We start from the raw sequence: 26,706 nt of genomic DNA, 5'->3' as shown, positions 1-26,706 counted from the left end.
AAAAAGGGGTTCCATTCTCCAACCATCATGACCATGTTGATTATTAGGATTTATCTAACTATATATCAAACAATCAGGTTAAATACTCTCAAAAATCCAGGTTGAATCACGCAAATTTGTATAAATCATTATCTTAATGTTATTAATTTGATATCCTTAACTCTTGTCTTTTAATCTTTGGGTTGATATATCCTGGAAAACTGCACCTGATTTCATATAAATTCATAGCACTGATGTGTGGTTCATATTTTATATGTATAATTAAATAATGTAATGCCCAAAAAGGCGCAAGTCAGGGTCGACCGTACAAGGGCTGTATAGCCAGTCCAGGTCGTTAAAAACTTCCATTTGTTGTTGGTTCATATTTTATAATCGTATGTAAGGGAGCTACCATTTGATTTTCTAGAGGGGATAGAATTAAAAATGTTGTCCTGCCTTTTAATATTTTACTCTATTCGATCCTGCCCTTCTTTTTATCAGTTTATCCTGACTTTTTTTTAACATAAATTGTTATCCTGCCTTTTATTTGCAAAGTGTCTCATCCTGCCTAATTTTTACTCAAAAGTACTTTGTCCTGTCTAAAATAATTTCAAATTTCAGCCTAGCCCCCCTCTAGAAATCAAATGGTAGCTCCCTAAGTGAACGACCATATAATTTAAAGGGTTGGGATGGGTTTTTTTCTTTAAAAAATATTCTGATCCCAACTTGGTCAATCAGAAGACAAAAAAAATATATATTTGGACTCTATACCCACCCACCTTTTTGCGGTAAAATGTCTTCGAGTTATGATGGCAATGTCTCCTACAAATTAGAAAAATCTTCAACAATCTCCTAACACCCCTAACTAAGAGATTCATATTGCATATGTATGAGTTTATAAAGCTACAGTTATAAAGCTGCAGCTCAAAAAACAGAAGCTGGAGATCATGCGAACATTTTATTTTGATTCTGTGTTCCTATGCAAACCAACCTATAACCAGAACACCTCAACCAAATATCTCAACCAATCATTGAAAGACAGGGTGCTGGTAGTTGTGACAAAAATAAATACAGAAACATCACAAAAATAAATAACCCTTGTTTTCAGATCGTCAATGTGTCTAAGCCAATTGTACATGGTTTCAATAATCTGAAATGAAACCGGTTCACTTAAGAATTACTTCAACACTCCAAACACCAGCCCCGACACACTTGGTTAAGACGATGGAAAATGAAGAGTTGAAAGATAGACGGGCGGACCGACGGAAGCAAAGTGAAACGAGACAGATCACAACAGCTCACCTGACCAATACTAGTATTAGATTTTGCAAACGAAAATGTCTACTTTCTACGTGATTTTTAATTGTCCTTTCATTATATCTGTTTTTACTTTTATCTGATTTTCGGAGGTAGTGCCCAGTTGCGGATTTACCGGGGGCATAGGGGGCACGTGCCTCCTCCCCAGTTCAGGTCACCAAAATTTGTTTCTAACATAATTTTATTGCTACTGAAACTTCTTATCTAGTGAGGAAATTGTCACAGCTTGACTATACTTCTTAAACTGGCTGTTAATTAATACTAGTGTTCACATGCGTGATTTATGACAACTTATCGGTGGGTGTGTAAATATTGACACCTGTGTGTCATTACGTCTCTATGCAAAAGCTTTTATGTAAAATACATTTACATGTTGATTGGAATAGCTCAAATTTGTATTGGTTTATAATATAATCCCGATTAAGATCGATTACCAGGTGAAACTTCTATGTGTATTTCAAGAAAAGGTACACCAAGGATTTGTATAGTCTTACTATACAAATCCTTGGGTACACATATATGTTTAATGTCGATAATGTTGGTATACATCTATTTTTGGGTATCTCTTCATTCCAAAATACAGTACTCACAATAACATTTCCTGTAAATGTACGTTTTTTTTTCAAAACTGTCTTTTTGTGAATTTATTCAGCAACTAATTAAGCTATCTATTGGTTGATAACTTACAAGATATGTTTTTTAAACGGAATGTCATATTTCATTCCCCTCTTATTTTCAAGGGAAGTCAACAATTTGTTTTACCCTTTCCCCTAATGCTTTCCCCCGGTCCAGGGGAAATGAATTGACATTTCCTAATAATTAATTATAGATAAAATGCTATTGATTTTCGTTAAAATTTGCTTTGTAACAGAATCTAGGACTTATACATTTCTCTAAAAGCCCAAACATGCAGTCATATTTGTTTTCATTTTCCTTGTTTCAATTACCATTTACATACATGTATGAGGCTATGCAAAAGGTCACCATTTATAAGGATATGAAGGTCAGTGTATTACAGATATTAGAATAATGTGCAAAAAAGCAAGTCTTGAAGCGAGGCCAAAAAAATATAGATTATAGTATTAATGAATGGGTGTTTTTATAATGGCCCTGTTATATGTCCAAGGTCAGTAATAATGGTCGAGGAAGTCTATAATGGCCCGAGACAACGCCGAGGGCTATTACAGACATCCGAGGCCATTATTACTGACCGAGGACATATAACAGGGCCATTATAAAAACACCCATTTCTTAATACATTTATTAACCAACTGAACAAAAGTGTATGTGTTGCTGCTAACTTGATGTACTGTCTTACTCTTGTAATGACAGTTTAGTTTGAACAAAGTAATTTGTACTTCACCATTATAAAGCTTTAGATATACCAAATATCCAAGATATTATGTTGAAAGAGATATATATATGTGTTAAAACAGGATGAACAGTGATCCCTTTATATGGTTCTTTAATAATGGTTGCTGGTTACTAAATTAAATAAAATACTAAAAGGTATTATACTCTTTACAACTTAGTTTTATTAACTTTATTAAAAACCCTAACAGGGCTTAATACAGACAAACTGGGCATTAATACAGGGCCATTACAGAAAAACAGGGCCATTACAGAAAAAACAAGGCCATTACAGAAAAACAGGGCCATTACAGAAAAAACAGGGCCATTACAGAAAAACAGGGCCATTACGGAAAAAACAGGGCCATTACAGAAAAACAGGGCCATTACAGAAAATATGTAATTTTTAATAAACAGTCACTTTTGGCAATAATGCACTTAGTTGGTTAATAAAATAGAATATAGAGGACTTACAGAGGTGATGAAATATAAAGAAAATATTGATTGATTGTTGTATTGTTGTTAAACGTCCAGTGGCAAATATTTGAAGCATGTTTAGGTCGAATATAATAAAGATCAATTGGCAGGAAAATAAAGAATAAAGTGAAAAAGTAAAAAAAAATAACATAGAGAAATATAGAAACGTTGATTTTCAGGTTGCAAGTAAGAAATATATAAAGACACAGAGTTACAAATCATCATAAACTAACCTTTCGCTTGAAACAGTATTTCTATATCTTAGAAAGAATCTCACCTGGACGTTTTCTTGGCCGTGCCATGATGAAATTGTGAAAGTGAGTAAGGGTAAGAGATGTTTAGGAACTTCGATTATCAAGAAATTGATTATAAAAACCAGAAATCGCAATGTAATGTAACAATTATTTGTACTTTAACTGCTAAAAACCTATTATATTTTTCTTCAAACGCAGATTCGCGTTTGACACCTTCCTTTGAAGTATATAAGGCAGTCTATAATATTTATAGAACTTGAATAAACCGTAGGTCAGTCCGTAAATTAATCACGTTGATTCTGTTAAACTGACTGTTTTATATACTTTGAATGTTAAAAAAGATGGAATGGTCTCTTTTGATACTCAAATAAGTTGAAGACAACCCATGCTTTGCACATTTTAGGGGGGTGCACGCCTGCCACTCCCGCGCCTAAATCCGCCCCTGGACTAGGAAATAACATAAAATGATAAAAGTAAGCATGCAGAGGTATTTAGAGAAAACAGTACGTCAGTGTTTTGATTTTATTGTACATTGTTGTGCGTTGTTACCATGAGGTAATTGGCTGATTGAAATAGTCTCTAGACTTTTCTTAAAGTCCGAAATCTTACGAAAATTTGTCAACAAAAACATGCGAAAATTGTTCAGATGCTTCCTTATTTTGTTTTTGCTGTTATTTTGCACAATTTTATTGTTTTTGCTGATAATGAATGATGTAAGTATGTCCAAGAGACACGTAATTCTTCCTCATCGGACAGCACCCAACATGTGACATACTGTCATATTTGCCGGCTTGTTTCATTTTTTCGATCTGATAATTTTACCTAGAGTAGTCTAAGATCTGTGTCGATCAGCCCATAAACAGAGTCGTTTCATCCCAATTTAAAAAAAAAATATTACAAATTTTAATATTTTCCAAAATGTTTAAAAAAGTTTGAATTCAGTTTTTCTGACTTATTGAAGTCAACACAATGGTCAAGTACATATGTATTCACTAAGAATAAAGATAAATGGTATTTAAACCAATCTGAGTTTTTAGCTCACCTTGCCCATAGGGCCAATTGAGCTTTATTTTTAGCTCACCTGGTCCATAGGGTTATGTTAGTCCGAGATTACTCTGACATCCAACGCTTGTCAGAGCTCGTCCCATATCAAAAGGTGGATATTTCCCCATCCAAAATGGATGTGCTGCTTTGTTGCTTCTGGGGCCGCCTGACGACATTGGAATTATATAAATCTAACATCAATATGTTCATTTTTTTTTTCATTTATCTCTTCATTTTTTTTTAAAGTTTCATCTACCTGCCACCCTTTATTTTCTCATATTTAGACAGTTTTTAAATAAGAACAATGTCTAATTATTCACACACGTCTTTAATGTAGAACAATGACCACGGTCATCTGTAATGAAACATAAAACATTATAAGCATTAATAGGCACAGTTCAGTCCATAGTTATAAGTAGCAAATGTACATAGGCAATTATAACCCTCTATCTCCCCTTAAGTTTTTGGTTCCTGTAATGTTCCATTAAAGGTGGCAAATACTTGTACACTGTAATATGACTAAGATGATATTCACTCTAATCTCTGTTAGTTGAAATTCATATCGAAAATTCAAAATCTCAATGTCATGATTGTTAATTCATACTATAATCGGAATGCCAGGCAAGTGGTCTACTAGCACGACTAGATTTACGTTGTGGAATAAGTTCTGTCGGAGTAATAATCAACAGTTGAACGTAGGATCCTTCGGAAATGTTTTGATAATTTGAAGACCACCTATAGGCTATAGATGACCTTGGTCATAAATAAGAACAATGTCTAATTATTCACACATGTCTTTAATGTAGAACAATGACCATGGTCATCTGTAATTAAACATAAAACATTATTAGCATTAATAGGTACAGTTCAGTCCATAATTATAAGTAGCAAATGTACATAGGCAATTATAACCCTTTAGTTTTCACAGTGACCCATTGATTCAGACATTTTTATTTTTATTTTCAAAAGTTACAAGAGACTTTGCTGCCTTGAGACTGAAGTATGCAAATATTTATGCTAATTTCAGCATTCTGTATATTTCTTCAAACCCTTAATTGGAGATCGGTATTGAGCATTTAGTAGCCAACCATGATAACAATCGGAAACACTCAAACATTTATCTTACTTGCATCGTAAATGAACGAGGTGTTATGTATGTATTCATATTGACCTAGGGTAATTTGCATAAATCAGCTCCCATAATCCATTGTGCCTAACTTTTTCTTGTTGATCAAATGACAATCTTTCAAAATGACCTATGTATACCTACTTTAAATAAATTTATTAATTTTCTTTTGCAGACATTTGAAGATGTAAGAGATGATTTTCTACTGAATGATTATTTGAATAATAATGATGAGGGTAAGTTTACATATATATACAAATACAGTCTTGCTTCCATATAAAGCAATCTGTAATATGGATATTTCTTTCTGGGTAACAGTTGATTTTTGGAATCCTTTTCTCTGTTCACGTTTCAAGTATGTTGAAATCATTTGGAAAGATACACTTTTCCTCCTGTTTCTAAATTTCGTACAAATAATTTATATTTTCTGACAATGTACATATATTGTTAATATATATATTGTCTAACACATAATGGTCAAGTATGCATTGCATTTCTAGGGAACTACATATGAGGGGGAGATTTCTGAAATAAGTTGTCAGATTTCATGTGAACATTTTATTTGTATGTGGTGTGTTATACATTTATGGATCATCAAATTTTACCAAGTGAAATATTTATATATTTTCTAACGCATAATGGTCAAGAGACTTAAGAATGAATATTTTGTGCTTTTTTTAAAGACCTACTGAAATGTCTTGTCAGTATGAGTAGTATATGATGCTTTACTAAGTGAAAAAATTTCAGATTCATCCTTCATCAACTTTCTGTTTTCAAACTCTTCAGATGGGTACGTATGGTTAGTAAACAGTAGCTAACAGTTTCACTAGTTTTGTAAATTATTAGCCTGCACGATCCACTTAGTTTGCTTTTGATATTTAAGACTTAAGATGAAATTGTAGACAAACCTGGTACCTATATTATTTATCAACTTCCAGAAAGTAAACCTAAATATGAACAGAAAGATTCTATTCCAAATGAAACAGTAACAAAACCAATTATCTTGTGGTGGACCCCATTTACTGGGGATGTAGGAAGTTACAAAACATGTGGAGATGTTAAATGTTTCTTTACAAATAACAGACTATATAAAGATCATGATAAATTACAGGTATGTATTAATTATTGATAATGATTGTCACATAAAATGCTGAGAGTAGCCTACCTTAAAAAGCTTAGAGCATCCTTCTAAGAATAAATCTATGATCTCTTTTAAAACTACAAAGACCTTGATAAATGACAGGTAAGAATTAACTGTGAAACATAATAATGATTTCTCATAAAAAGCAGATGGGAGCCTACCTTGTCCAAAAGCTCAGAGCAACCTCCAAGCATGCTCAGAATTCCTCGTAAGAATAAAGATATGGTCCCTTTTAAAACTGTATATGATAAACCTTGAACTAGTTCAACAATCAGAAAATATGAATTGGTAAACATTTTTTTTCTTCTGTAAGTGGGGAGGGGGATTGTAAGTAAACATATTCTATACTAATTCGTTCTGGCTTCATAGCTCTTTTAATTATAAACCAATAGTGCTGAAAGGGGAGTTAAACACAAATTATTCAATCATTATTACTTGTTATTTCATTTTAATTTTCAGGCATTTATATTTTATGGAACAGACTTCAAGCCATTCGACCTACCTGTTCCTCGGAAACCCAACCATGACTGGGGACTGCTACATGAAGAATCTCCAAAAAACAATTACTTATTCTCACATGAAGAAATCATGGAGTTGTTTAATTACACATCAACATTCCGCAGAGAATCATCCTATCCAATATCTACACAATATGTAGATAGTATAAAATGGTTAGAAGATCAAACATACATTGTACCAATTAAAGAGAAGAATAAATTCCTATCTGAGTTATCTCCCCTTATTTATACACAAAGTGACTGTGAGGTTCCATCAGGGAGAGACCAGTACACTAAGATATTGATGGAGTATATAAATGTTGATTCTTATGGAACCTGTCTGCACAATAAAGATTTACCAACAAAGTAAGTATCACTTCAAGAGTGAGAAAGAAAATCATATGATATAATTTCTGAACACACCATTAATTTTTATACGACCGCAAAATTTGAAAAATTTTTCGTCGTATATTGCTATCACGTTGGCGTCGTCGTCGTCGTCGTCGTCGTCGTCGTCGTCGTCGTCGTCGTCGTCGTCGTCGTCGTCGTCCGAATACTTTTAGTTTTCGCACTTTGTAGCTCGATCCTTGCTAAAAAAGTATTTGCACAGGTTGTGACTCTGTATTTTGTAATAATCAACACACTGACAAAAAATATTTTGGGCTGCGTTTGAGCTGGATACCAAATTCGGCAAAATGTTCCTAAAACTTGTCTGGCTGGTGCTTTATTCTTCCAAATCTCTTTTGTTACTTTAATTGAGTCATATTCAGATTGCATCATGGAGTCTTGGTTTGTGTTAATATTTTCTAAAACAGTTCTTCAGATTTTGAAAAAGCATGAATTTGAATGATATCCTGCGATTTTGTGCTTTAGTTTATAGGATTCCATTTCAGCTTAAGAGACCCTATTGAAGGAATGGATCACAAGGAATTCTATAAGCTGAATGCTAAATATAAATTCTCCCTGGCAATGGAGAATGGTTTGTGTCCTGACTATATGACAGAAAAGTTATGGAGGCCATTTCATCTAGGATCTGTGCCCATTATTTTAGGATCACCTAAAGTAAAGGTAAGTATTTTCAAGAAAAAAATAGTTTCTCATAATTTTTTTCATTTTTAACCATGGCGTTGTCAGTTTGTTTTAGATTTATGAGTTTGACTGTCCCTTTGGTATCTTTCGTCTCTCTTTGATGTAATAAAATACTTTTTCTTTCTTATTTTATGCAGATATACATTTCATCAATTTTTGTACACATTGAAAAATAAATTCGGCTAGTGGAAATTTTGTCTACACAAGGCACATTTGGGAAAAAAGCTAAAAAAAAAATTGAAAGTCCCAGAAAAATATATTTATATAAACAACAACTGTGTATGTGTGAAGACAAAAAAATGCCTATTTTTATCTTCACTTTTTAAAATTAAAAGTGCACTAAGTAAGGAAAGAATACATAAACCACCTAAGATTAGAATCAAAATAATAAAAAACTTTGAAATTTTAATGAATGGCACTAAAAGTAACAGCTTTAAACAACTTAACCATCAGGATGTCACGTGTTACACCTTTAGAATTTATCAACAAAGAAAGTAGTTACGAGTCAGTCAAGCTTACTTTAAATAAAACAAATTTAAAAACAATCAATATGATAAAAGACATCCATATATGTACACTGAATGTTAAAGGACTCAGAGATAAAGAGAAAAGAACAAGATTTTATCAATGGATAATCTCAAAAAAGTCTTATAACTTTAATACAAGAAAGTCACTTTGATGAAAATATTGAAAAAAAATTATATACTGAAACTAGTAACCTTATCTATTCTAGTCATGGTACAACCCAAAGTAAAGGGGTAGCCATTATCATTGATAATAAGTTAGAATGTAAAGTAATCAATGAAAACAAAGACAAAGACGGTAGAATACTAATGTTCAACATAGAAATAGAAAATATCATTTATTCGCTCATCAACATACATGCACTAAACATAGAAACGGAAAGAAACAAGATTTTAAAAAATCTGTCTGATTTCATAAAAATCTTTAATTAAAACACACAATCTAATCGATATATGGCAATGTTTAAATCCTAAAAAAATACAGTTTACATGGAAAAGGTAAAACTTCAGTCAAGCAAGTCGAATTGATTACTTTTTTTTTTTTACTTTTTGTGCTCAATACAAAATCAAGCGACATAAGACCCGCATTAATAAAAAGCACAGACCACCAAGCATGTCTCTTAAATTACAAAGCGTAACGGCCGAAAGTAGAGGTCCAGGATACTGGCTATTTTAGAAGAATATGAATATTGTAAAGAAATAGAAATAATACATTTTTGTAATTGCAAAATACAAAACCATCATGCAAGACACAACTACGAATGTGCATCTTCCTTGGGATGCGATTTAACTTGATATTAAACTGTTTACAATAAATTATTGCAAAAGTAGAGCTTACAATAAAAATAATGCAATTAAGCAAATGGAAAAAAAATTAACAATCTTAACTGAAAAATATCAGAAAAATGAAAACAACGATATTTTGCAAAAAATTAATCAAATTCAAAATAAGTTAGAAAAACATTATGAATATAAAGCTAAAGACTGCCAATTAAGATCGAAACAAGATTGGGTAGAAAAAGGCGAAAAAAATACAGCTTACTTTTTAGGCCTAGAAAAAAATAAACAAACAAAAAAAAAAAACAATAATAAAACTAAAAGATGACCAAGGAAATATTGTTACAGATCAAAGTGAAATACTTCAAATTGAAAAGAAATTTTACGAAAAAACTATATTCAAAAGAAAATGGAAACATTGCCTAATCATGGGAATATATTAACAGTACCGAAGTAAAAAATAAATTATCAAAACAAGAAAGTCAGACGTGTGACGGATATGTTACAATAGATGAATTAACACTAGAAGTAAATAATTTAAAGCCCAATAAAAGCCCAGGTAAAGATGGTAGCACAAATTTCTGTAAAAGGTTTTGGCAATCATTAGGCCCAATCCTTGTTAACATCTTTAATACAAGCTACGACAGGCAAAAGCTATCATTTTCTCAAAGACAAAGTATTCTTTATCTTATATACAAAAAGAATAATCCACTAGATTTTTCAAATTTATAGGCCAATCTCCTTATTAAACTCAGACTATAAAATACTATCTTACACATTAGCTCAAAGAATAAAAAATGTACTAAATTTAATAATAAATGCAGACCAAACAGGATATATAAAAAAAAACGATATATTGGCTTCAATCTCAGACAAATACAAGGCATCATAGATTACGCTGACAAATTTAATGTTGAAGGTGCAATTTTGTTTCTAGACTTTTCAAAAGCATTTGATACTTTAAAATGGACCTTTATGTACCAAACTCTCTTTGTGATCGCAGTTGAAATCATGGCATGTAAATTAAGGAATGATTATAACATTAAAGGTTTTGAAATCAAACTTGACCATTCAAAACAAATTTTGAAAATTTCCCAGTTAGCAGATGACACCACTCTGTTTCTTAAATCAAAAAATGAAATTATAGCAGCGTTTAACGTTACTGAAATATTTGGCACATTTTCTGGTCTTAAATTAGATAAAAACAAAACGGAAGGTATTTGGATAGGAAAACTAAAAAGTTGTAAAGATAAAGTAGATAATATAAAATTCACAGATAAACCCGTTAAAGTGTTAGGATTGTATTTCGGCACAGAAGCAGAATGCCCAAAATTAAATTGGGAAAATAAGTTTGAAAAAGCCAAAAAACTCATGAAATCTTGGGAAAAAAGACGTCTTACTATCATTGGTAAAATTCTGATAATCAAATCACTTATTATTCCACAATTCACATACTTAGCAAGTATGACAGTCATAAATAAAACATATAGCGACAATCTAGGAAGAGAAATTTTTAATTTCATTTGGAATGGTAAACAAGATAAATTAAAAAGGTCAACTCTCATAGCAGATTACAGTAATGGAGGACTCAATATGATAGATATCGACAGCTACTTTAATACACTTAAAATTAAATGGGTATCAATATTAATGGAGTCAAAACATGAAAATTGGTCAATTATTCCGAGATTCTTTTTTGATAAATACGAGAATAACTTCCTTATCTTCAAAATGAATTTAGAACTTAAAAATTTAAAACCACTTAAAATAATAACTGAATTTTATCTGGATATTGTTAAAGGTGGCACGGTAGTATTTCCTGGCCCATAGGGATAATGATAGCCTTTTTAGAATTTTCACCACTTTCTAACACTGCAAAAAAATCTACATTCACACTTAACTGAAGTACTTTCATTTTACTATTCAGAAATGAATTTGAATATGTATCATGACCGTTTACTTTTTTTGCTATTTTTAGAAACCTAAGGCCACTAGTAATTTTAGGTCTTTTATGGTGCAGTGAATACAAAATTTAAAAAAATTCTCAAAAATTCATTTTCATCTGTATGTAAAATTATTTCATATTTTTCTACACCTGATTCATCCCTCAGTTTGGGAAAGTATGTTCAGTTGATACTGTATTTTTTGTCCAATCACACTGTTTAGATACATTTACCTAAGTAGGGTACACAAAAGAGCAACCTAAATTCTGGAATGCAAATACTACCGTGCCACCTAAATGCTGGATATGGAAAGGTGGAGGTCAAACTAAATCACCCGATAACTATAGAGAAATACGCAAAGAAATTATATGGGGTAATAAAAACATAAAAATAAAAAATAAACCATTATTGATGCTCAATTGGATCAGAAGCAATATAATCTATATTAATGAAATTATTTACGAAAACTGTCAAATCAACGAAAAGACAATATTGCATATGTTAGAAATAAAACACAACTGGATAGCCGAACTATCAATACTAAAAAAAAGCTATTCCAAAATGTTGGATAGATATCCTGAAAACAAATAAATCTGTTAAAACCCGAGTTAGTATTAACGAAAAAATAATCAGAATGAATGAAACAGGAATGAATTGAGCAGATCTTGATAACAAAACCGTCTATCAATATTTTATACAAAGCAAAATAATTCCAAACATTGGAATAATCAAATGGCAAAGAATATTAGGCGTAAAACCATTACAAATTAGACACTCCTTATCATTTACAAACAAAGAAATATACACAAACAAACTTGAAGTTTATAAATGGAAATTATTTAGCTATATATATTGCCGAACACAGAAAATCTTTTCAAATGGAAAATATCTAATTCGTCAGAGTGTATGCAAATGTACAGCCAATTATCAACATTTTTTTATCGATTGTGAATTTTTAAAAGACTTGTGGAATAAAATAACAGAAAAAATGAATATCATAAACTTCTGTAAGAAAATAAACTAAATAGATATGGTCTTTGGATATAAAATAGGAGACCAACATTATAATGACATAAATCTTATTATAACGTTGATAGGTTTCTCAATTTACAAATCATTTTACACGTCGAAACAAAGTATAAAATCCGCCGACATATACAACATCTTCAAAAAAGAATTTGAATTATATTTTGAAGTTATCAGATGTGTAAAAAAACGTAAAAGTAATCTAATTCGCAAATTTAAAAAATTTCTTTAAACTATTAGATTATAAAATATGTGAACAACTATATTCATATATAGTTTCGAAACATAACCTAGAAAATATTTACTTGAGTATCTCTAAAATAAATACTACAAATGCAAAATAAAGATTGACATCTCAGCGGCCGTTAAGAAAAACCCTTAAATTACACCTATTCTAAAACTTTAAAACAAAACACAATAAGGTACATATTATGGGGAAAGACCATAAATTCACATTTCGATAATAATAAACATATAATATCTTACCGTTTGATAATAATGCAAAGCGAAACGATTAACACATGAACTATATTATCCTTCAATCATGTCAGGTTACTTATATTACGGAACACAATAACGTAATTATAAATGTGAACGATTTGCTTATATTGTAATTTTTTCTGTTTGTAATTGACTAACAATTAGTTGGATTATATTATAATTTATAAATGTATTTTTTACAGACAAATTTAACTAACAAGTACTAACAAAATTTATTATATACTACTAACAGTTAACGAGGCCGGGATAAGGTACCGGTATTTCATGTATTTGATGTATCCACTAACAAATGTGAAAAATTATTAATAAAACATGATTTACCTTTAAAAAAAAAGAAAAAGAAATTCAAAAATTTTTAGGTCACCATACTTATATTTAGCTCACTTGGCCAAAGGACCAAGTGAGCCTTTGTCATGTGACAACTTTGTTGTTTTTTGTCCATTGTTAACCTTTACAAAAATCTTTTCCTCTGAAACCACTGAACAAAATTATAACAAAACTTGGCCACAATCATCATTGGTGTATCTTTTTATACGACCGCAAATTTTGAAAAAATTTTCGTCGTATATTGCTATCACGTTGGCGTCTGCGTCGTCGTCGTCGTCCGTCGTCCGAATACTTTTAGTTTTCGCACTCTAACTTTAGTAAAAGTGAATAGAAATCTATGAAATTTTAACACAAGGTTTATGACCATAAAAGGAAGGTTGGTATTGATTTTGGGAGTTTTGGTCCCAACATTTTAGGAATAAGGGGCCAAAAAGGGCCCAAATAAGCATTTTCTTGGTTTTCGCACCATAACTTTAGTTTAAGTTAATAGAAATCTATGAAATTTTGACACAAGGTTTATGACCACAAAAGAAAGATTGGGATTGATTTTGGGAGTTTTGGTTTCAATAGTTTAGGAATAAGGGGCCAATAAAGGGCCCAAATAAGCATTTTTCTTGGTTTTTGCACAATAACCTTAGGTTAAGTAAATAGAAATCTATGAAATTTAAACACAATGTTTATGACCACAAAAGGAAGGTTGGTATTGATTTTGGGTGTTTAGGACCCAACAGTTTAGGAATTAGGGGCCAAAAAGGGACCCAAATAAGCATTTTTCTTGGTTTTCGCACTATAATGTTAGTATAAGTAAATACAAATCTATGAAATTTAAACACAAGGCTTATGACCATAAAAGGAAGGTTGGTATTAATTTTGGGAGTTTTGGTCCCAACAATTTAGGAAAAAGGGGCCCAAAGGGTCCAAAATTAAACTTTGTTTGATTTCATCAAAATTGAATAATTGGGGTTCTTTGATATGCCGAATCTAACTGTATATGTAGATTCTCAACTTTTGGTCCCGTTTTCAAATTGGTCTACATTAAGGTCCAAAGGGTCCAAAATTAAACTAAGTTTGATTTTGACAAAAAATGAATCGGTTGGGTTCTTTGATATGTTGAATCTAAAAATGTACTTAGATTCTTGATTATTGAAGTTTTTTGGTCCAGTTTTCAAATTGGTCTACATTAAGGTCCAAAGGGTCCAAAATTAAACTTTGTTTGATTTCATCAAAAATTGAATCCTTGGGGTTCTTTGATATGCCAAATCTAACTGTGTATGTAGATTCTTCATTTTTGGTCCTGTTTTCAAATTTCAAATTCTACATTAAAGTCCAAAGGGTCCAAAATTAAACTAAGTTTGATTTTAACAAAAATTGAATTCTTGGGCCTCTTTGATATGCTGAATCTAAACATGTACTTAGATTTTTGATTATGGGCCCAGTTTTCAAGTTGGTCCAAATCAGGATCTAAAATTATTATATTAAGTATTGTGCAATAGCAAGTCTTTTCAATTGCACAGTATTGTGCAATGGCAAGAAATATCTAATTGCACAATATTGTGAAATAGCAAATTTTTTTTTAATTAGAGTTATCTTTCTTTGTCCAGAATAGTAAGCAAGAAATATCCTATTGCACAATATTGTGCAATAGCAAGAATTTTTTTTAATTGGAGTTATCTTTCTTTGTCCAGAATCAACTTAAATCTTTGTTATATACAATATACAATGTATATACACTTTTTACTACCAACTGATAAATTTAAATAATCTTTACCATTCAGTGATAACAAGCAGTTTTTTTACATCTTAATATTTTATGATGTATTTAAATGAGTAGTTATTGTTGCAAACTCCATTAGAAATTTGAATTGATATCAGTTTTGAAAAAGGGAAACGGGGATGTGAAAAAAAGGGGGGGGTTAAATTTTTCTCATTTCAGATTTCATAAATAAAAAGAAAATTTCTTCAAACATTTTTTTGAGAGGATTAATATTCAACAGCATAGTGATTTGTTCAAAGGCAAAAAAAACCCTTTAAGTTCATTAGACCACATTCATTCTGTGTCAGAAACCTATGCTGTGTCAACTATTTAATTTTAGATTTAAAAAGTTTGAAGAAGAAATCTTTAATTGATTTGTAAAATCTTGGCATTTGTTTTGTGTAAAAAAAACCCATGTAATGTCAAAAATTTGATCACAATCCAAATTCAGAGCTGTATCATGCTTGAATGTTTTGTCCATACTTGCCCCAACTGTTCAGGGTTCGACCTCTGCGGTCGTATAAAGCTGCGCCCTGCGGAGCACCTGGTTTAAAGATATGTCTGTGACTGCAAACACTGTAATAGATGGAGAGAAAATTCTGGTTGCAAAATTTATCATCAAGTTAAGTTCTATGAATAAGTATGGCATGGTCAAATTGTCAGTTGACTCTTAATTAGAGTTATTGCCCTTGGATGACAATTTTACCAGGTTTGTTTTGGTACCTTTGCATTTCATCTTGCAAATTATATATTGAGAGATAGATAGAAGCGTATGTTTTGGTAGATATTTGATTTTATATTGTTGCCAAAGTTGACATAAAAAGCCTATACAAAATTTTAAGTCACATTAGTAAATCTTGCACAAAATAATTTTATTTTAGAGAAAAATAAAAAGAATTTCTAAGTCTTCCTGTCAACTTAATATATGAGGCAGAAAAATACTGTCAAAGCTAATCTAATTATTCAGTTGAGTAAAGTGCAATCTTTTAGGCTTTGATAGGATTGACTAGACAAGGATTGGTATAAAAAGAACAGCAGAAGACTTATTGCTTCAAATAATTGAACATTTTATTTTTTATCTTTTTTATATCAAATTTTAGTGAACATTTCTTTTTCTACAACATGAAGAGAGATAATATTTTCACTGAAGGAAATTTTTTATTTTTCATAATCATGAATTCTGACTGTCAGTCTGGACAGATTGTATGATCTTGATCTCATTTTTAGCTCACCTGGCCTGAAGGGCTAAGTGAGCTTTTTTCATCACTTGGCGTCCGTCGTCCGTGGTCGTTGTCTGGCATTGTCATTAACTTTTTACATTTTGAACTTCTTCTAGAGAACCACTGAATGGAATGAAACCAAACATGGCATGAATGTTCCTTATATTGTGCTGACCAAGTGTTGTTACTTTGTAGCCAATCCATCATCCAAGATGGCCACCAGCAGGGGGCTTAGTTTAACATAGGACCCTATGGGAAATGCATATACAAAAGTCTTCTCCTAGAGAACCACTGAATTGAATATCAAACATAGCATGAATGTTCCTTTCCTTATGAGGTGCTGGCCAAGTGTTTACTTTGTAGCCAAATTTCTTTTTTTATATGATTTCAAAAACCTAAGTAGAGTCAGGTGAGCGTTACAGGCTCTTGAGAGCCTCTAGTTATGGTAAATTGGTCAATGGTAAGGTTTAGTTGGCCAGGTCAATTTTAGCCAACAATCAACTATAATTGGTATTAAAAAATAACTATATGGTGTCTGCATTTGGCAATGTTCATCTGACCATGATCTCATTTTCATGCTCTAGTTAGGTTGCCATGGTACGGTTCATTTGTCATACACTGTAAACAGAAGGTCATCAACTATATTTGTTTAATGGAGTGGTTGTAAGTTGCACATGTTAATTTGTTAGGTTTCATCTAACATTGAGCTCATTTTTTTTTGCATCACAGACAATGCTTACTTATATTTATGCACCCGTTGTATATAGATATAAGATGTGGTATATGTGCTTATGAGACAACTCTCCATCCAAGTCGCAATTTGTAAAAGTAAACCGTTATAGGTCAAAATACGGCCTTCAACAGGAAGCAGTGGCTCACACCGAACAGCAAACTATAACGGGTCCCAAAAATGACTAGTGTAAAACCATTATCTTGAAAACTTTCAATTATAATCAGTAAAACTGAAAAGACATTTTAGCTTGCCTGCATTCATGCTTCCTTATTGCTATGGTGCATGCATGATATGAAAGATAAGAGTTAGTTTTATACAAAGATGGCAGGTGAGTAATATTACTGCTTCCTTAAAGTGTTTGTTGTCTGGTGGGATGTTTGACAGCGTGCCAAGTTGAAAAAACTGAACCCTAAATGACTGAGGTGAACATATCAGGTAATTGCATTTGTTTGTTACACATTTTTGTTCAATTTTGTTTAATAATGTACATGTTAAAATCTGGCACAAACATGGGTTGTACTTTACAAAAATAATGTCTTATTTTCTGATTTAAAATTTGCTGTTATTGCACTGGATATATTTAATAATGAAATATTAATTACTTTTTTAGGAGTTTTTACCATCAAATTATTCAGCAATAGTTGTAGAAGATTTCAAAACAGTCAAAGAACTAGCAGATTATATAAAATACTTGAACGACAATGATGAGGAATATGCCAAGTATCTAGACTGGAAGTCCAAGGGTGTCTCAAATCAGTATTTAAAGAAATTATTATCAGAACGAGAGTGGTCAGTTCAAAGTAACTGGGAAGAGGAGACAATTAATTTCATCGAAGGTTTTCAGTGCCATGTTTGTAAAAAGATTCATGAAAAAAATGAGCGAGTGAGAAATAAAAAGGAACCTGTAAAATATCAGGCAACGAAAGATCATTACGGTTGCCCAGGTCCTGTTACTTACCATAACGATGGCAGGCGTAAGGAAGGAGGAAGCTCTTCCTGGGACTATGAATTTAAGAAATCAAAATATTTAGCATTAGCTGTGAACAGACTTATAACATTAGGACAAAACTTTTCTAAAAAAGACCTTTTTCAATTAGCTAAAACGATTAAGGATGAACTAAGATGACGTCAACCAAATTAGATTACATATTATACAGTCTAGTATTTTAACATTAGAGTTAGTTAATTCATAATTTGGTAAAAGTTTAAAATAATCCCTATTCAAAAAAACATTTATTTTGTTGTGCATTTCCATCAAAACTTTAAAATCTGGGCAAGTTGACCTTGAATTTGACATAAAGGATGTTTTCTTTTTGGAATAAATTCAAATTTATTTTATTATTGGGCCTTTAGCATTAAAGTTTTGTTTTGCTATAAGAACTGAGTTACTTACCATGACTTAAGTCTTTGTAATGTATGTAAGAGGGCAATTTGTTTGTAACTGTCTCAAATGTCTATAACTTATGATTCTTTTTCTGTAACATATATCATTCTTATGTATAGATGAAGTTTATTTGAGAGATCATGGAAAAACTCAGGAATTGTTTGTTGCATAACAAGTTGGAACAATGTAGCTTTCTTATACATAATTATATACATATGGTGACCTGTTGTTATATCTTTGTTCTTTAGTCCTTGGTGGTTAGTTGTCTTATTGACATGCACCCACTTGTCCTTATTCTTATACATTCTATAAAAACACCATAAAAATATTTATTTATGATGTTTAGGGAAATTTCATTTTTATTTTAATTTGAGACTGAAAACTCTATCAGTATAAATATATCAGTATTTTTTATACATATTTTTATTATCTTTTTATTTTATTCCTGCAAAATTGCCATGTGTCTTTCGGTGAGTGCTATATTTTCTATCAACGGTTCTATGGAGAGAAGTCCCTCAACTAGTTATATATCAATTTTACAACCAATGCATGAAATACTGTGGATTCATTATTATTCGTTGGATATCAATTTTCGTGGGTTTCGTGGGTACAGGTGAACCACGAATTCACATTTTCAATGAATTACAAATTTTCTATAGGCTTTATAGACAGAAATCTTCAGACCACGAATTCAAATATCCACGAAAATGTAAGTTTTCCTCAATCCACGAAAAATTGATACCCACGAAAATAAATGAATCCACAGTATTACATAAGAATGTATATTTCTGTGTCGTTGAACAACAAGAGAGGTTAGTTTGTGATTTAATGATTTATTACGATAAGTCCTTTTGTCATTTGACAACAGAAGAGAGCAATCACAACTGACATTTGTCTTTTTTTTTTAACCTTTTACCAATGTAAACCATTTTGATATAAGGATAGGAATAACCATTCTGAATTTCCAGATATGTTTCCATCTAGTCCCAATTGACTTAGGGATCTCTTAAAATACAGTAATTTTATTCCTAACTTACTCAGGCTTTTTTTGCTGAGATGGATTTCAGGTATATATAATGTCATATCCTACCAGGTAGTTATTCTGTCTGAATCAACCTGTTTCTATTAGGCTTAGTCAATTTTAAAACTTAACAATTCTTTATATTTTTGATGAAATTTAAACAGTTGAACTCATGAATGATCTGTTCTGATTAATTTATTCTATGACCAAAATGTTATATATCCATTTTACTTGTTTCCTTGTCTCTTGGCAGCAAAAACTTGGGGAGACAGGTACACTAGTACGGCCATATAAAATATCTTTCCTGTAGATTTTTTTGTAAAACTAAAACAAAACAGTTTTATATTATATTATAGCCATGAACTGTTAGTTAAATGATGTTATTGATTTGTTTTATTGTACCAGCACTATAAAGGGAAATGTTCTGTACTAATTTTTAAGTCAGACTTATTACAAATCAAAATTAGTGTATTTTGTCTATTTTTTTATGATATAATATTTATGATTTTTAAATAGATATATTTTGTTATTTTTTATTGATTGTGAATCCAACAAGTTCATCATGATTCAATATGCATTAATTAGAAGAAATCCATGTACTATGACTTATTTATATATGTATATTTGTATTTGTTACTTGATATTTTAAAATGTGTTAAAATTGTTATAATTTGGTGCAAATGCATGATTTAGAAATATTTTGTGTATACTAGTTAGAACATAATCATATTCTTAACTAAAATTAAACTCCTGTCTTATTAGCTTTTACATTACAAAGTTAAAGTTTATTGATACTGTGGATATATATTATCATTTGTTGGGTACCAATTTTTAGTGGATGACATGTGTAACCACTTTAAAATTTCTTATAGGATTACATTTGTGTAAGCTAACTTTGGCAAAACCACGAAATCATGTATCTACAGAAATATATTTTTTCTTAAATCCATGAAAATGAATTCATCAAAAGTATGACTTCTACAATATAAATATAAGGACATTTTTATAATAGATAACAATTATTTAAACTAGTGCTGTAATATAGTTGAAAACTTAAATTTTCATTTTTGTTTAGTCTTGATAATAATCAGAGCTATTGGGTATGATGTTTGCAAATAATTTATTTGATCCTGTATGAATGTGTAACATTTATAGTTCATGTTATGTTCAACTTTACATTTATCTATTCTATTTATTACTGCTCTGTTTATGGAAATAAACAATATGGATATTAAAAACATAATCTGAAATTAATTCCCATGTGAAATAAAATTTAAAGAAAAATAGAGTTATCCCTCTTTGCTTATATGTAGCCTCATCATGACTATGTTACTATGAAAGAGTGGTACACTCAAAATACTGTAATAAATTTAATTTTAAACTTGGTTTTCTATAAGTTCTATTATTATTAGTCCCCTACCGACGAAGTTGAAGGGGACTTAAGGTTTGCTCTCCGTCACTCTGTCGATCTGTCAGTCAGGCAAATCAGTTTTCCACACTTTTTTCTCCATTCTTGAAGATATTGATTTGAAAATTGGTTTATATAGTTTTATCATGATAAGTTACAGATCAAGTCCGAATGTTTTTCTAGTCTTATGATTTTGTGCAGAGTTATGGTCCTTGGACTTCGAAAATTTCACTAAATAATCAGCTTTCAACACTTTTTGTTCGTCTTGCTTGAAGATGTTGAATTGATATTTGTTATATAGTTTACACCATGACAAGTTATAGATCATGTTAGTATTTTGTTCCAATACAAAGAACTCTTTAACCAGTGAAGGACTATGTATTGCCATGCAATACTCACAAAATGCTTGTTGATCTGGGTTGTATGTCAGGTGGTTGAGCTAGTAGCTGAGTTGTTCCTGTGTAATAAACTGTCTGACCAATGCTTGTCAAATATTTTATATGTTTTTATTGATTATCAAAATGGAGATCAAGTCAGATATTTTAACATTTTTTTCCCCATTCAGGAGTAATAGTTCTTGATTGTTTGAAAAAATGACACTGTATGTTGTTTAAATGCACAAATTTAAGAACTCTTCAATCAATGGGTTTTAAACTTTGATATGTTGTTGCTTATGACAGAATGAAGGTCAAGTTGGATATTGAAGATTTTTACTTCTACCTTTCCAGAGTTCAGGTCCAAAAATGCCCCTTTATGTTGTTTCCATCAAATAAGTTGAGAATATTTTAACATTTTTTCCTTTAAACTGTTTACCTTTCATTGCTTTAACAATGATACTTATTATTCCCTCGTTTGTTTTGGTTAACAAATATAGAAAGAAGATGTAGTATAATGTCAATGAGACAACTCTCCAGAAAAGACAAATGACACAGAAACTAACAACTATAAGTCACTGCCACCTTCAACAATGAACAAAGCCCATACTGCATAGGTGATTTCTTGTGTTTTAATGTTAATAAACATCTAGTTAATAGGCACATGTTGTGTTGTTACACTATTGTTTCAGGATGGGTGAAGGTTGGCTCCTATCAAAGCATTTTAAACCCAATCCATTTGTTTGCACCTGTCTTATTTACGAACCTGATGTTCAGTGGTTGTCCTTTGTTGATATGGTGCACAAGTGTTTCTTGTTTCTCTGTTCTTATATAGATAAGATCGTTGGTTTTACCTGTTTGAATGGTTTTACACGAGTCATTAAAAAGCCCTTCAATTGTAGACCCCAGTACTGCCTCAAACATGAAAAAAACTCATACAGAATAAAACTTATAAAAGTCCCAGACATAAAAAATGTGAAACGATTCCAACAAGAAAACTAATTTCCTAATTTTATAACAATACAATGCACGAAAAAAAATCTGCCAGACATGCATTAATCTATAATGTTCATAGACCACTCCTGTCTAGTCTAAACAACCTCATTGTAACTTTCAAAAACTCTCTGATAATTTATGAAAAAAAAAAATACCATATTTGCTCTATATGGATCTGCAAATGACATTACAAAAGTGTTCCTCATCAATCTATTATCACATCTCTCAAACAGACCTTCCTTTGACAAAGGTCACATTTCTCTTTGGTCTATTACACAACAACTGTATGCATTGACATTTGTCTGAATAGTATAAATGAATTTGGAAATGATAAGGTCAAATATAACATATGGTTGATCGAAATCAATTCTCATTGTTCATTTTTGGAGGCTAAACCAGATGTTTCCAGCATGGGAATACATCACACCACAAAGGCTACATCAGCAATGCAGATAGATTTTAAAAAAAAAGTTGATTTGACGATTGGTTTAAATCGAAATGCAAACTGTGTTCATGTCTTTATGTATTTATTGGTTGTCTATAGGCAACTTAAAACTGTTAATTGAAGTACAATTAGACTTTTATAAGAGGTATCTGGTAAACTTTATTTAAAATATACAATGGATATTGTCTTAATTTCATTGTTTGTCAAAAGAATTGCATTTGAAGGTTGCTTCACTGATATTGAAATTGAGATAATTTTTGCTGAAAATTGTTTTTGAAATTTGTTAAAAAGTCATGTGCATAAGAAATCTAAACCTAAACATCCATTTTTCCAAAAAATATTAAATTTATTTGTGTTCATGTTTGATTATTGAAGTAAAATATTTTTACAAAAATGTTTATCTGTTATAAGATTTTTATGTTTTATGCCCACCTATGATAGTAAATATGCATTAATTTTTACAACCTGTTTCTGTTGTAATACTTTTCATTTGGTGTAGGTTACAGATGGTTAAAGGAAGGTTCTTTGTTTTGTGTAGTTTGTGGTCCCTTGTACCCTTTTTGCAAATTGTTAACATCTTTCTTAGTCCCCTACCCACAAAGTCCATCTCATCTGTCTGTCTGTCAAATCTGTTTTCCACACTTTTTTTTGTCTGAAGATATTGATTTTACAATTGGTATATAGTGTTATCATGACAATTACAGATCAAGTTTGAATTTTGTTACAATTCAATGATTTTGTGCAACGTTATGGTCCTTGGACCCCTAAAAAACCTGTTTTTCACCTTTTTTTGGTCCTGCTTGAAGATATAGATTTGATAATTGAAATGTAGTTTTATAATGACAAGTTAATACAGATCAAAAGTAATTTTATTTTCGTCAGACGTTTTTGTGCAGAGTAATTGTCCTTGGATCTTGGAAAATTCACTCAAATAATCAACACCTTTTTTCATCATGCTTGAAGATATTGACTTGTTGTAAAATTATTTACAAGAATAGCATTTTGTTCCATGTTGTTTTTCTCTGTCTAGAGTTTGTTGGTCTTTCTGTAGAGGCTTATGTATTGCCATACAATAATCTCAGAATGCTTGTTGAAATATGATGATCCATCAATATGTTGGCTTTGATTGTCAAACATTTAGGTTTAGTTCATGAAAAAAGTTTTTTTTCTACATTAAAAACTTTGTCAATCTTTGATGAAAGTATTTGAAACTTTGACAGAAGTATCTTCATATTAAAATACATTTTCAAAGGCAATTTTTTTCTGATAAATGGACATGTTTGTATTTTTTTTTTTTAACTCTAGATAACCATCAGAAATTTTAGCGTGCAGCAACTGTAACTTTGCAAAACATTCATGGAAATATTTTCAACTGGGACAGAAACTTTTTCATGGTCAAGAATTTTTTTTTATTAAAATTTCCATATTATACTGATATTTGCATGGACTTCATTTTAAAAACAAATCAATCTAGGGTTTTATCAATACTGGTAGAGTGGGGTGCTCATTTTCGCCGGGGACACAATTTCGCCGTTTAAGGATTTTGAGGTGTAAAAACTTCAAAGGATGGCTGAAAAGGAAGAAATGTACCCGTAAATTCCCGTAAATTATATTTTTATAACAAATATGATATTTTTTAAAACTGAGACAATATTGCGGCTCCTACCGAAAATGACCGAAAAACGGACAACGATTTTTGGACAATTTCCTGAATAAAAAACACGATTTCAAAGAAGTATTTCTAAGTAAATATTTGACTGAATGCCCTAATTTTGAATTCTTTATACCTTTGAAATGTCTGCTATTCATCTATAATGCAATTGATTTGATAAAAGCTGCGGTTATTTGGTTTTAAATAGATGTGTAAAAACGGCGAATATGTGTCCCCCATTGACAAAACATCCGGAAATTTCAAACACCCTTTAATCTTACTTTTCAGATGATTTTCTTAAAACAAACCGGTTTTCAAGCTTAAGTATATTTTGCATTTGAAATTATCTTCATATAGAAATATCAGTATACTTCAAAAACATTTAGACCTGAACGTAAACTGTAGAAAACATGGAAAGATGTGGCGAAAATGAGCACCCCACTCTAATCTTTTTTAAGACCATCAAGAAATTCGATAAACTTTTGACAAGAGCTTCTTTATAACTTAATCTAGAGAAATTTTTAATTTTTCCATAATTTATTAAGAAATTGACATAGTTTTGGTTCTGCAATCAACATTTTTAGTTCTTTCTGTAGTTAAAGATTATAAAATCTTACATTAACTATGTCAAAGTTGGACAAAAGCTTGCATTCATAGTCATTATATAGAAACTGGAGCAAAATTTATTACCATTTACACTGATTCTGAGCAGCTATTACTGGGACAATTTTCTTTCATTTCTGAAAACTGTTTTTGTGTAGGGATTTTACTTCATACATTCAAATATGTTTTTATGCCCCACCTATGATAGTAGAGGGGCATTATGTTTTCTGGTCTGTGGCTCCGTTCGTCCATCCGTCCTCCCGTCTGTTCGTCCGTCCAGGTTAAAGTTTTTGGTCGAGGTAGTTTTTGATGAAGCTGAAGTCCAATCAACTTGAAACTTAGTACACTTGTTGCTTATGAATTGATCTAACTAATTTTTAAGCCAAATTAGACTTTTGACCCCAATTTCACGGTCCACTGAACATAGAAAATGAAAGTGGGAGTTTCAGGTTAAAGTTTTTGGTCAAAGTAGTTTTTGATGAAGCTGAAGTCCAATCAACTTGAAACTTAGTACACTTGTTGCTTATGATATGATCTTTCTAATTTTAATGCCAAATTAGATAATTATCCAATTTCACGGTCCATGGAACATGGAAAAGGATAGTGCGAGTGGGGCATCCGTGTACTTTGGACACATTCTTGTTTTGTTTGGTTATGCCTACATAGGAGATACAGTAAAGTTCTTCCATGTTCCATTAAATCATGTATGTCATATACCACCAATATATAAAAGAAGATGTGGTGTGATTGCCTGTGAGCCAACTCTTCACAAGAAACCAAATGACACAGAAAATAAAAACTATAGCTCACTGTACGACCCTTAAAAAATAGCAAAGCCCATCACGCATAGTCAGCTTTATAAGGCCCTAAAAAGAACTGCGACAAAGGTCATCTCTAAAAATGTGAAAAATGTCTTTTATCAGGCCACCATCTTGTCCTAATCTAATAGTATCTTTGCATTTTGAACCTAAATTCAAAGTTCAGCTCACTTATGAGGTCAGTTTTCTCTCGTCTTGAAGGTGACTTTATTTATACAGGTTTGACTGATTGATATTTTTGAAAATTGAGCATGCACTTGGAATAGAATTCGAAGTGAATAAAACTTTAATAATTGAAACAAACATCAAAAGATGATAGTGTAAGGATTACTACAAACAGGTGTTTATTAAACCTTTTAAAAGGAGGAATCTGTTTGCAGTCTGTGATGTTAAAATTCAAAGTTATCATCCAGTTGTAAATAGACTTGATTAAATGAGATATTTTGTGATGAGGATAAAACACTCTGCATGTAATGTAATCAGAAGTATTCCTTATCAACAGCTGTTAGTGGGGCGGCTTAGTACCGAAATTTGACAAAATCATGCAAATTGTGATACAAGCAAGGGATTTGGCATAGACGTTCATTAGGAAGTACTTTATCATATTAGAGGGGTAGCCAACATGTTTTCGATTTTTTTCACGGCGGCCATCTTGAATTCAAAATTGACATCATTTTGCTCAATCTTCCAGATTGAAAAACTGTCCTAACCATTTTCAACGCTATATTTGTCATGAAAACTATTTGAAATACAATAAAATGATATGAAAATATGTCAAACAGACAACAATTGTAATAAAAAATCTCCACTTCCGGTTTGGGTCGAAAAAGTTCGTACACTCGAGTGAAATACTAGTGGTATAGATATATGATGAAAATGTCCGTTTGATATATCGATAATTATGTTAGACATGCTGGTGGATTGATCA

The 26,706-nt window shown here is 31.2% G+C and overlaps 1 protein-coding gene across 1 annotated transcript; it reads left to right on the top strand.

Moving 5' to 3' along the window:
- The first annotated feature begins 3,962 nt into the window (after positions 1–3,962).
- Positions 3,963–20,767, top strand: LOC143044456 (GDP-fucose protein O-fucosyltransferase 3-like). The gene is made up of 6 exons (XM_076216486.1): positions 3,963–4,090; positions 5,723–5,783; positions 6,486–6,658; positions 7,148–7,551; positions 8,079–8,253; positions 17,689–20,767. The coding sequence occupies exons 1-6, from the start codon at positions 4,007–4,009 to the stop codon at positions 18,202–18,204; spliced, it is 1,413 nt and encodes a 470-aa protein (XP_076072601.1). The 5' UTR covers positions 3,963–4,006; the 3' UTR covers positions 18,205–20,767.
- The last annotated feature ends 5,939 nt before the right edge of the window (positions 20,768–26,706 follow it).

This window comes from Mytilus galloprovincialis, chromosome 9, assembly GCF_965363235.1.
Source record: "Mytilus galloprovincialis chromosome 9, xbMytGall1.hap1.1, whole genome shotgun sequence".
Classification (NCBI taxonomy): domain Eukaryota; kingdom Metazoa; phylum Mollusca; class Bivalvia; order Mytilida; family Mytilidae; genus Mytilus; species Mytilus galloprovincialis.
This window is presented reverse-complemented; position numbering and strand designations above follow the sequence as displayed.

Coding starts and splice junctions, on each gene's coding strand:
- LOC143044456 (XM_076216486.1), top strand. CDS start 4,007: ATGCGAAAATTGTTCAGATGCTTCCTTATTTTGTTTTTGCTGTTATTT. Junction 6,659..7,147: donor AAGATCATGATAAATTACAG/GTATGTATTAAT, acceptor TTTAATTTTCAG/GCATTTATATTTTATGGAAC. Junction 8,254..17,688: donor TAGGATCACCTAAAGTAAAG/GTAAGTATTTTC, acceptor TTACTTTTTTAG/GAGTTTTTACCATCAAATTA.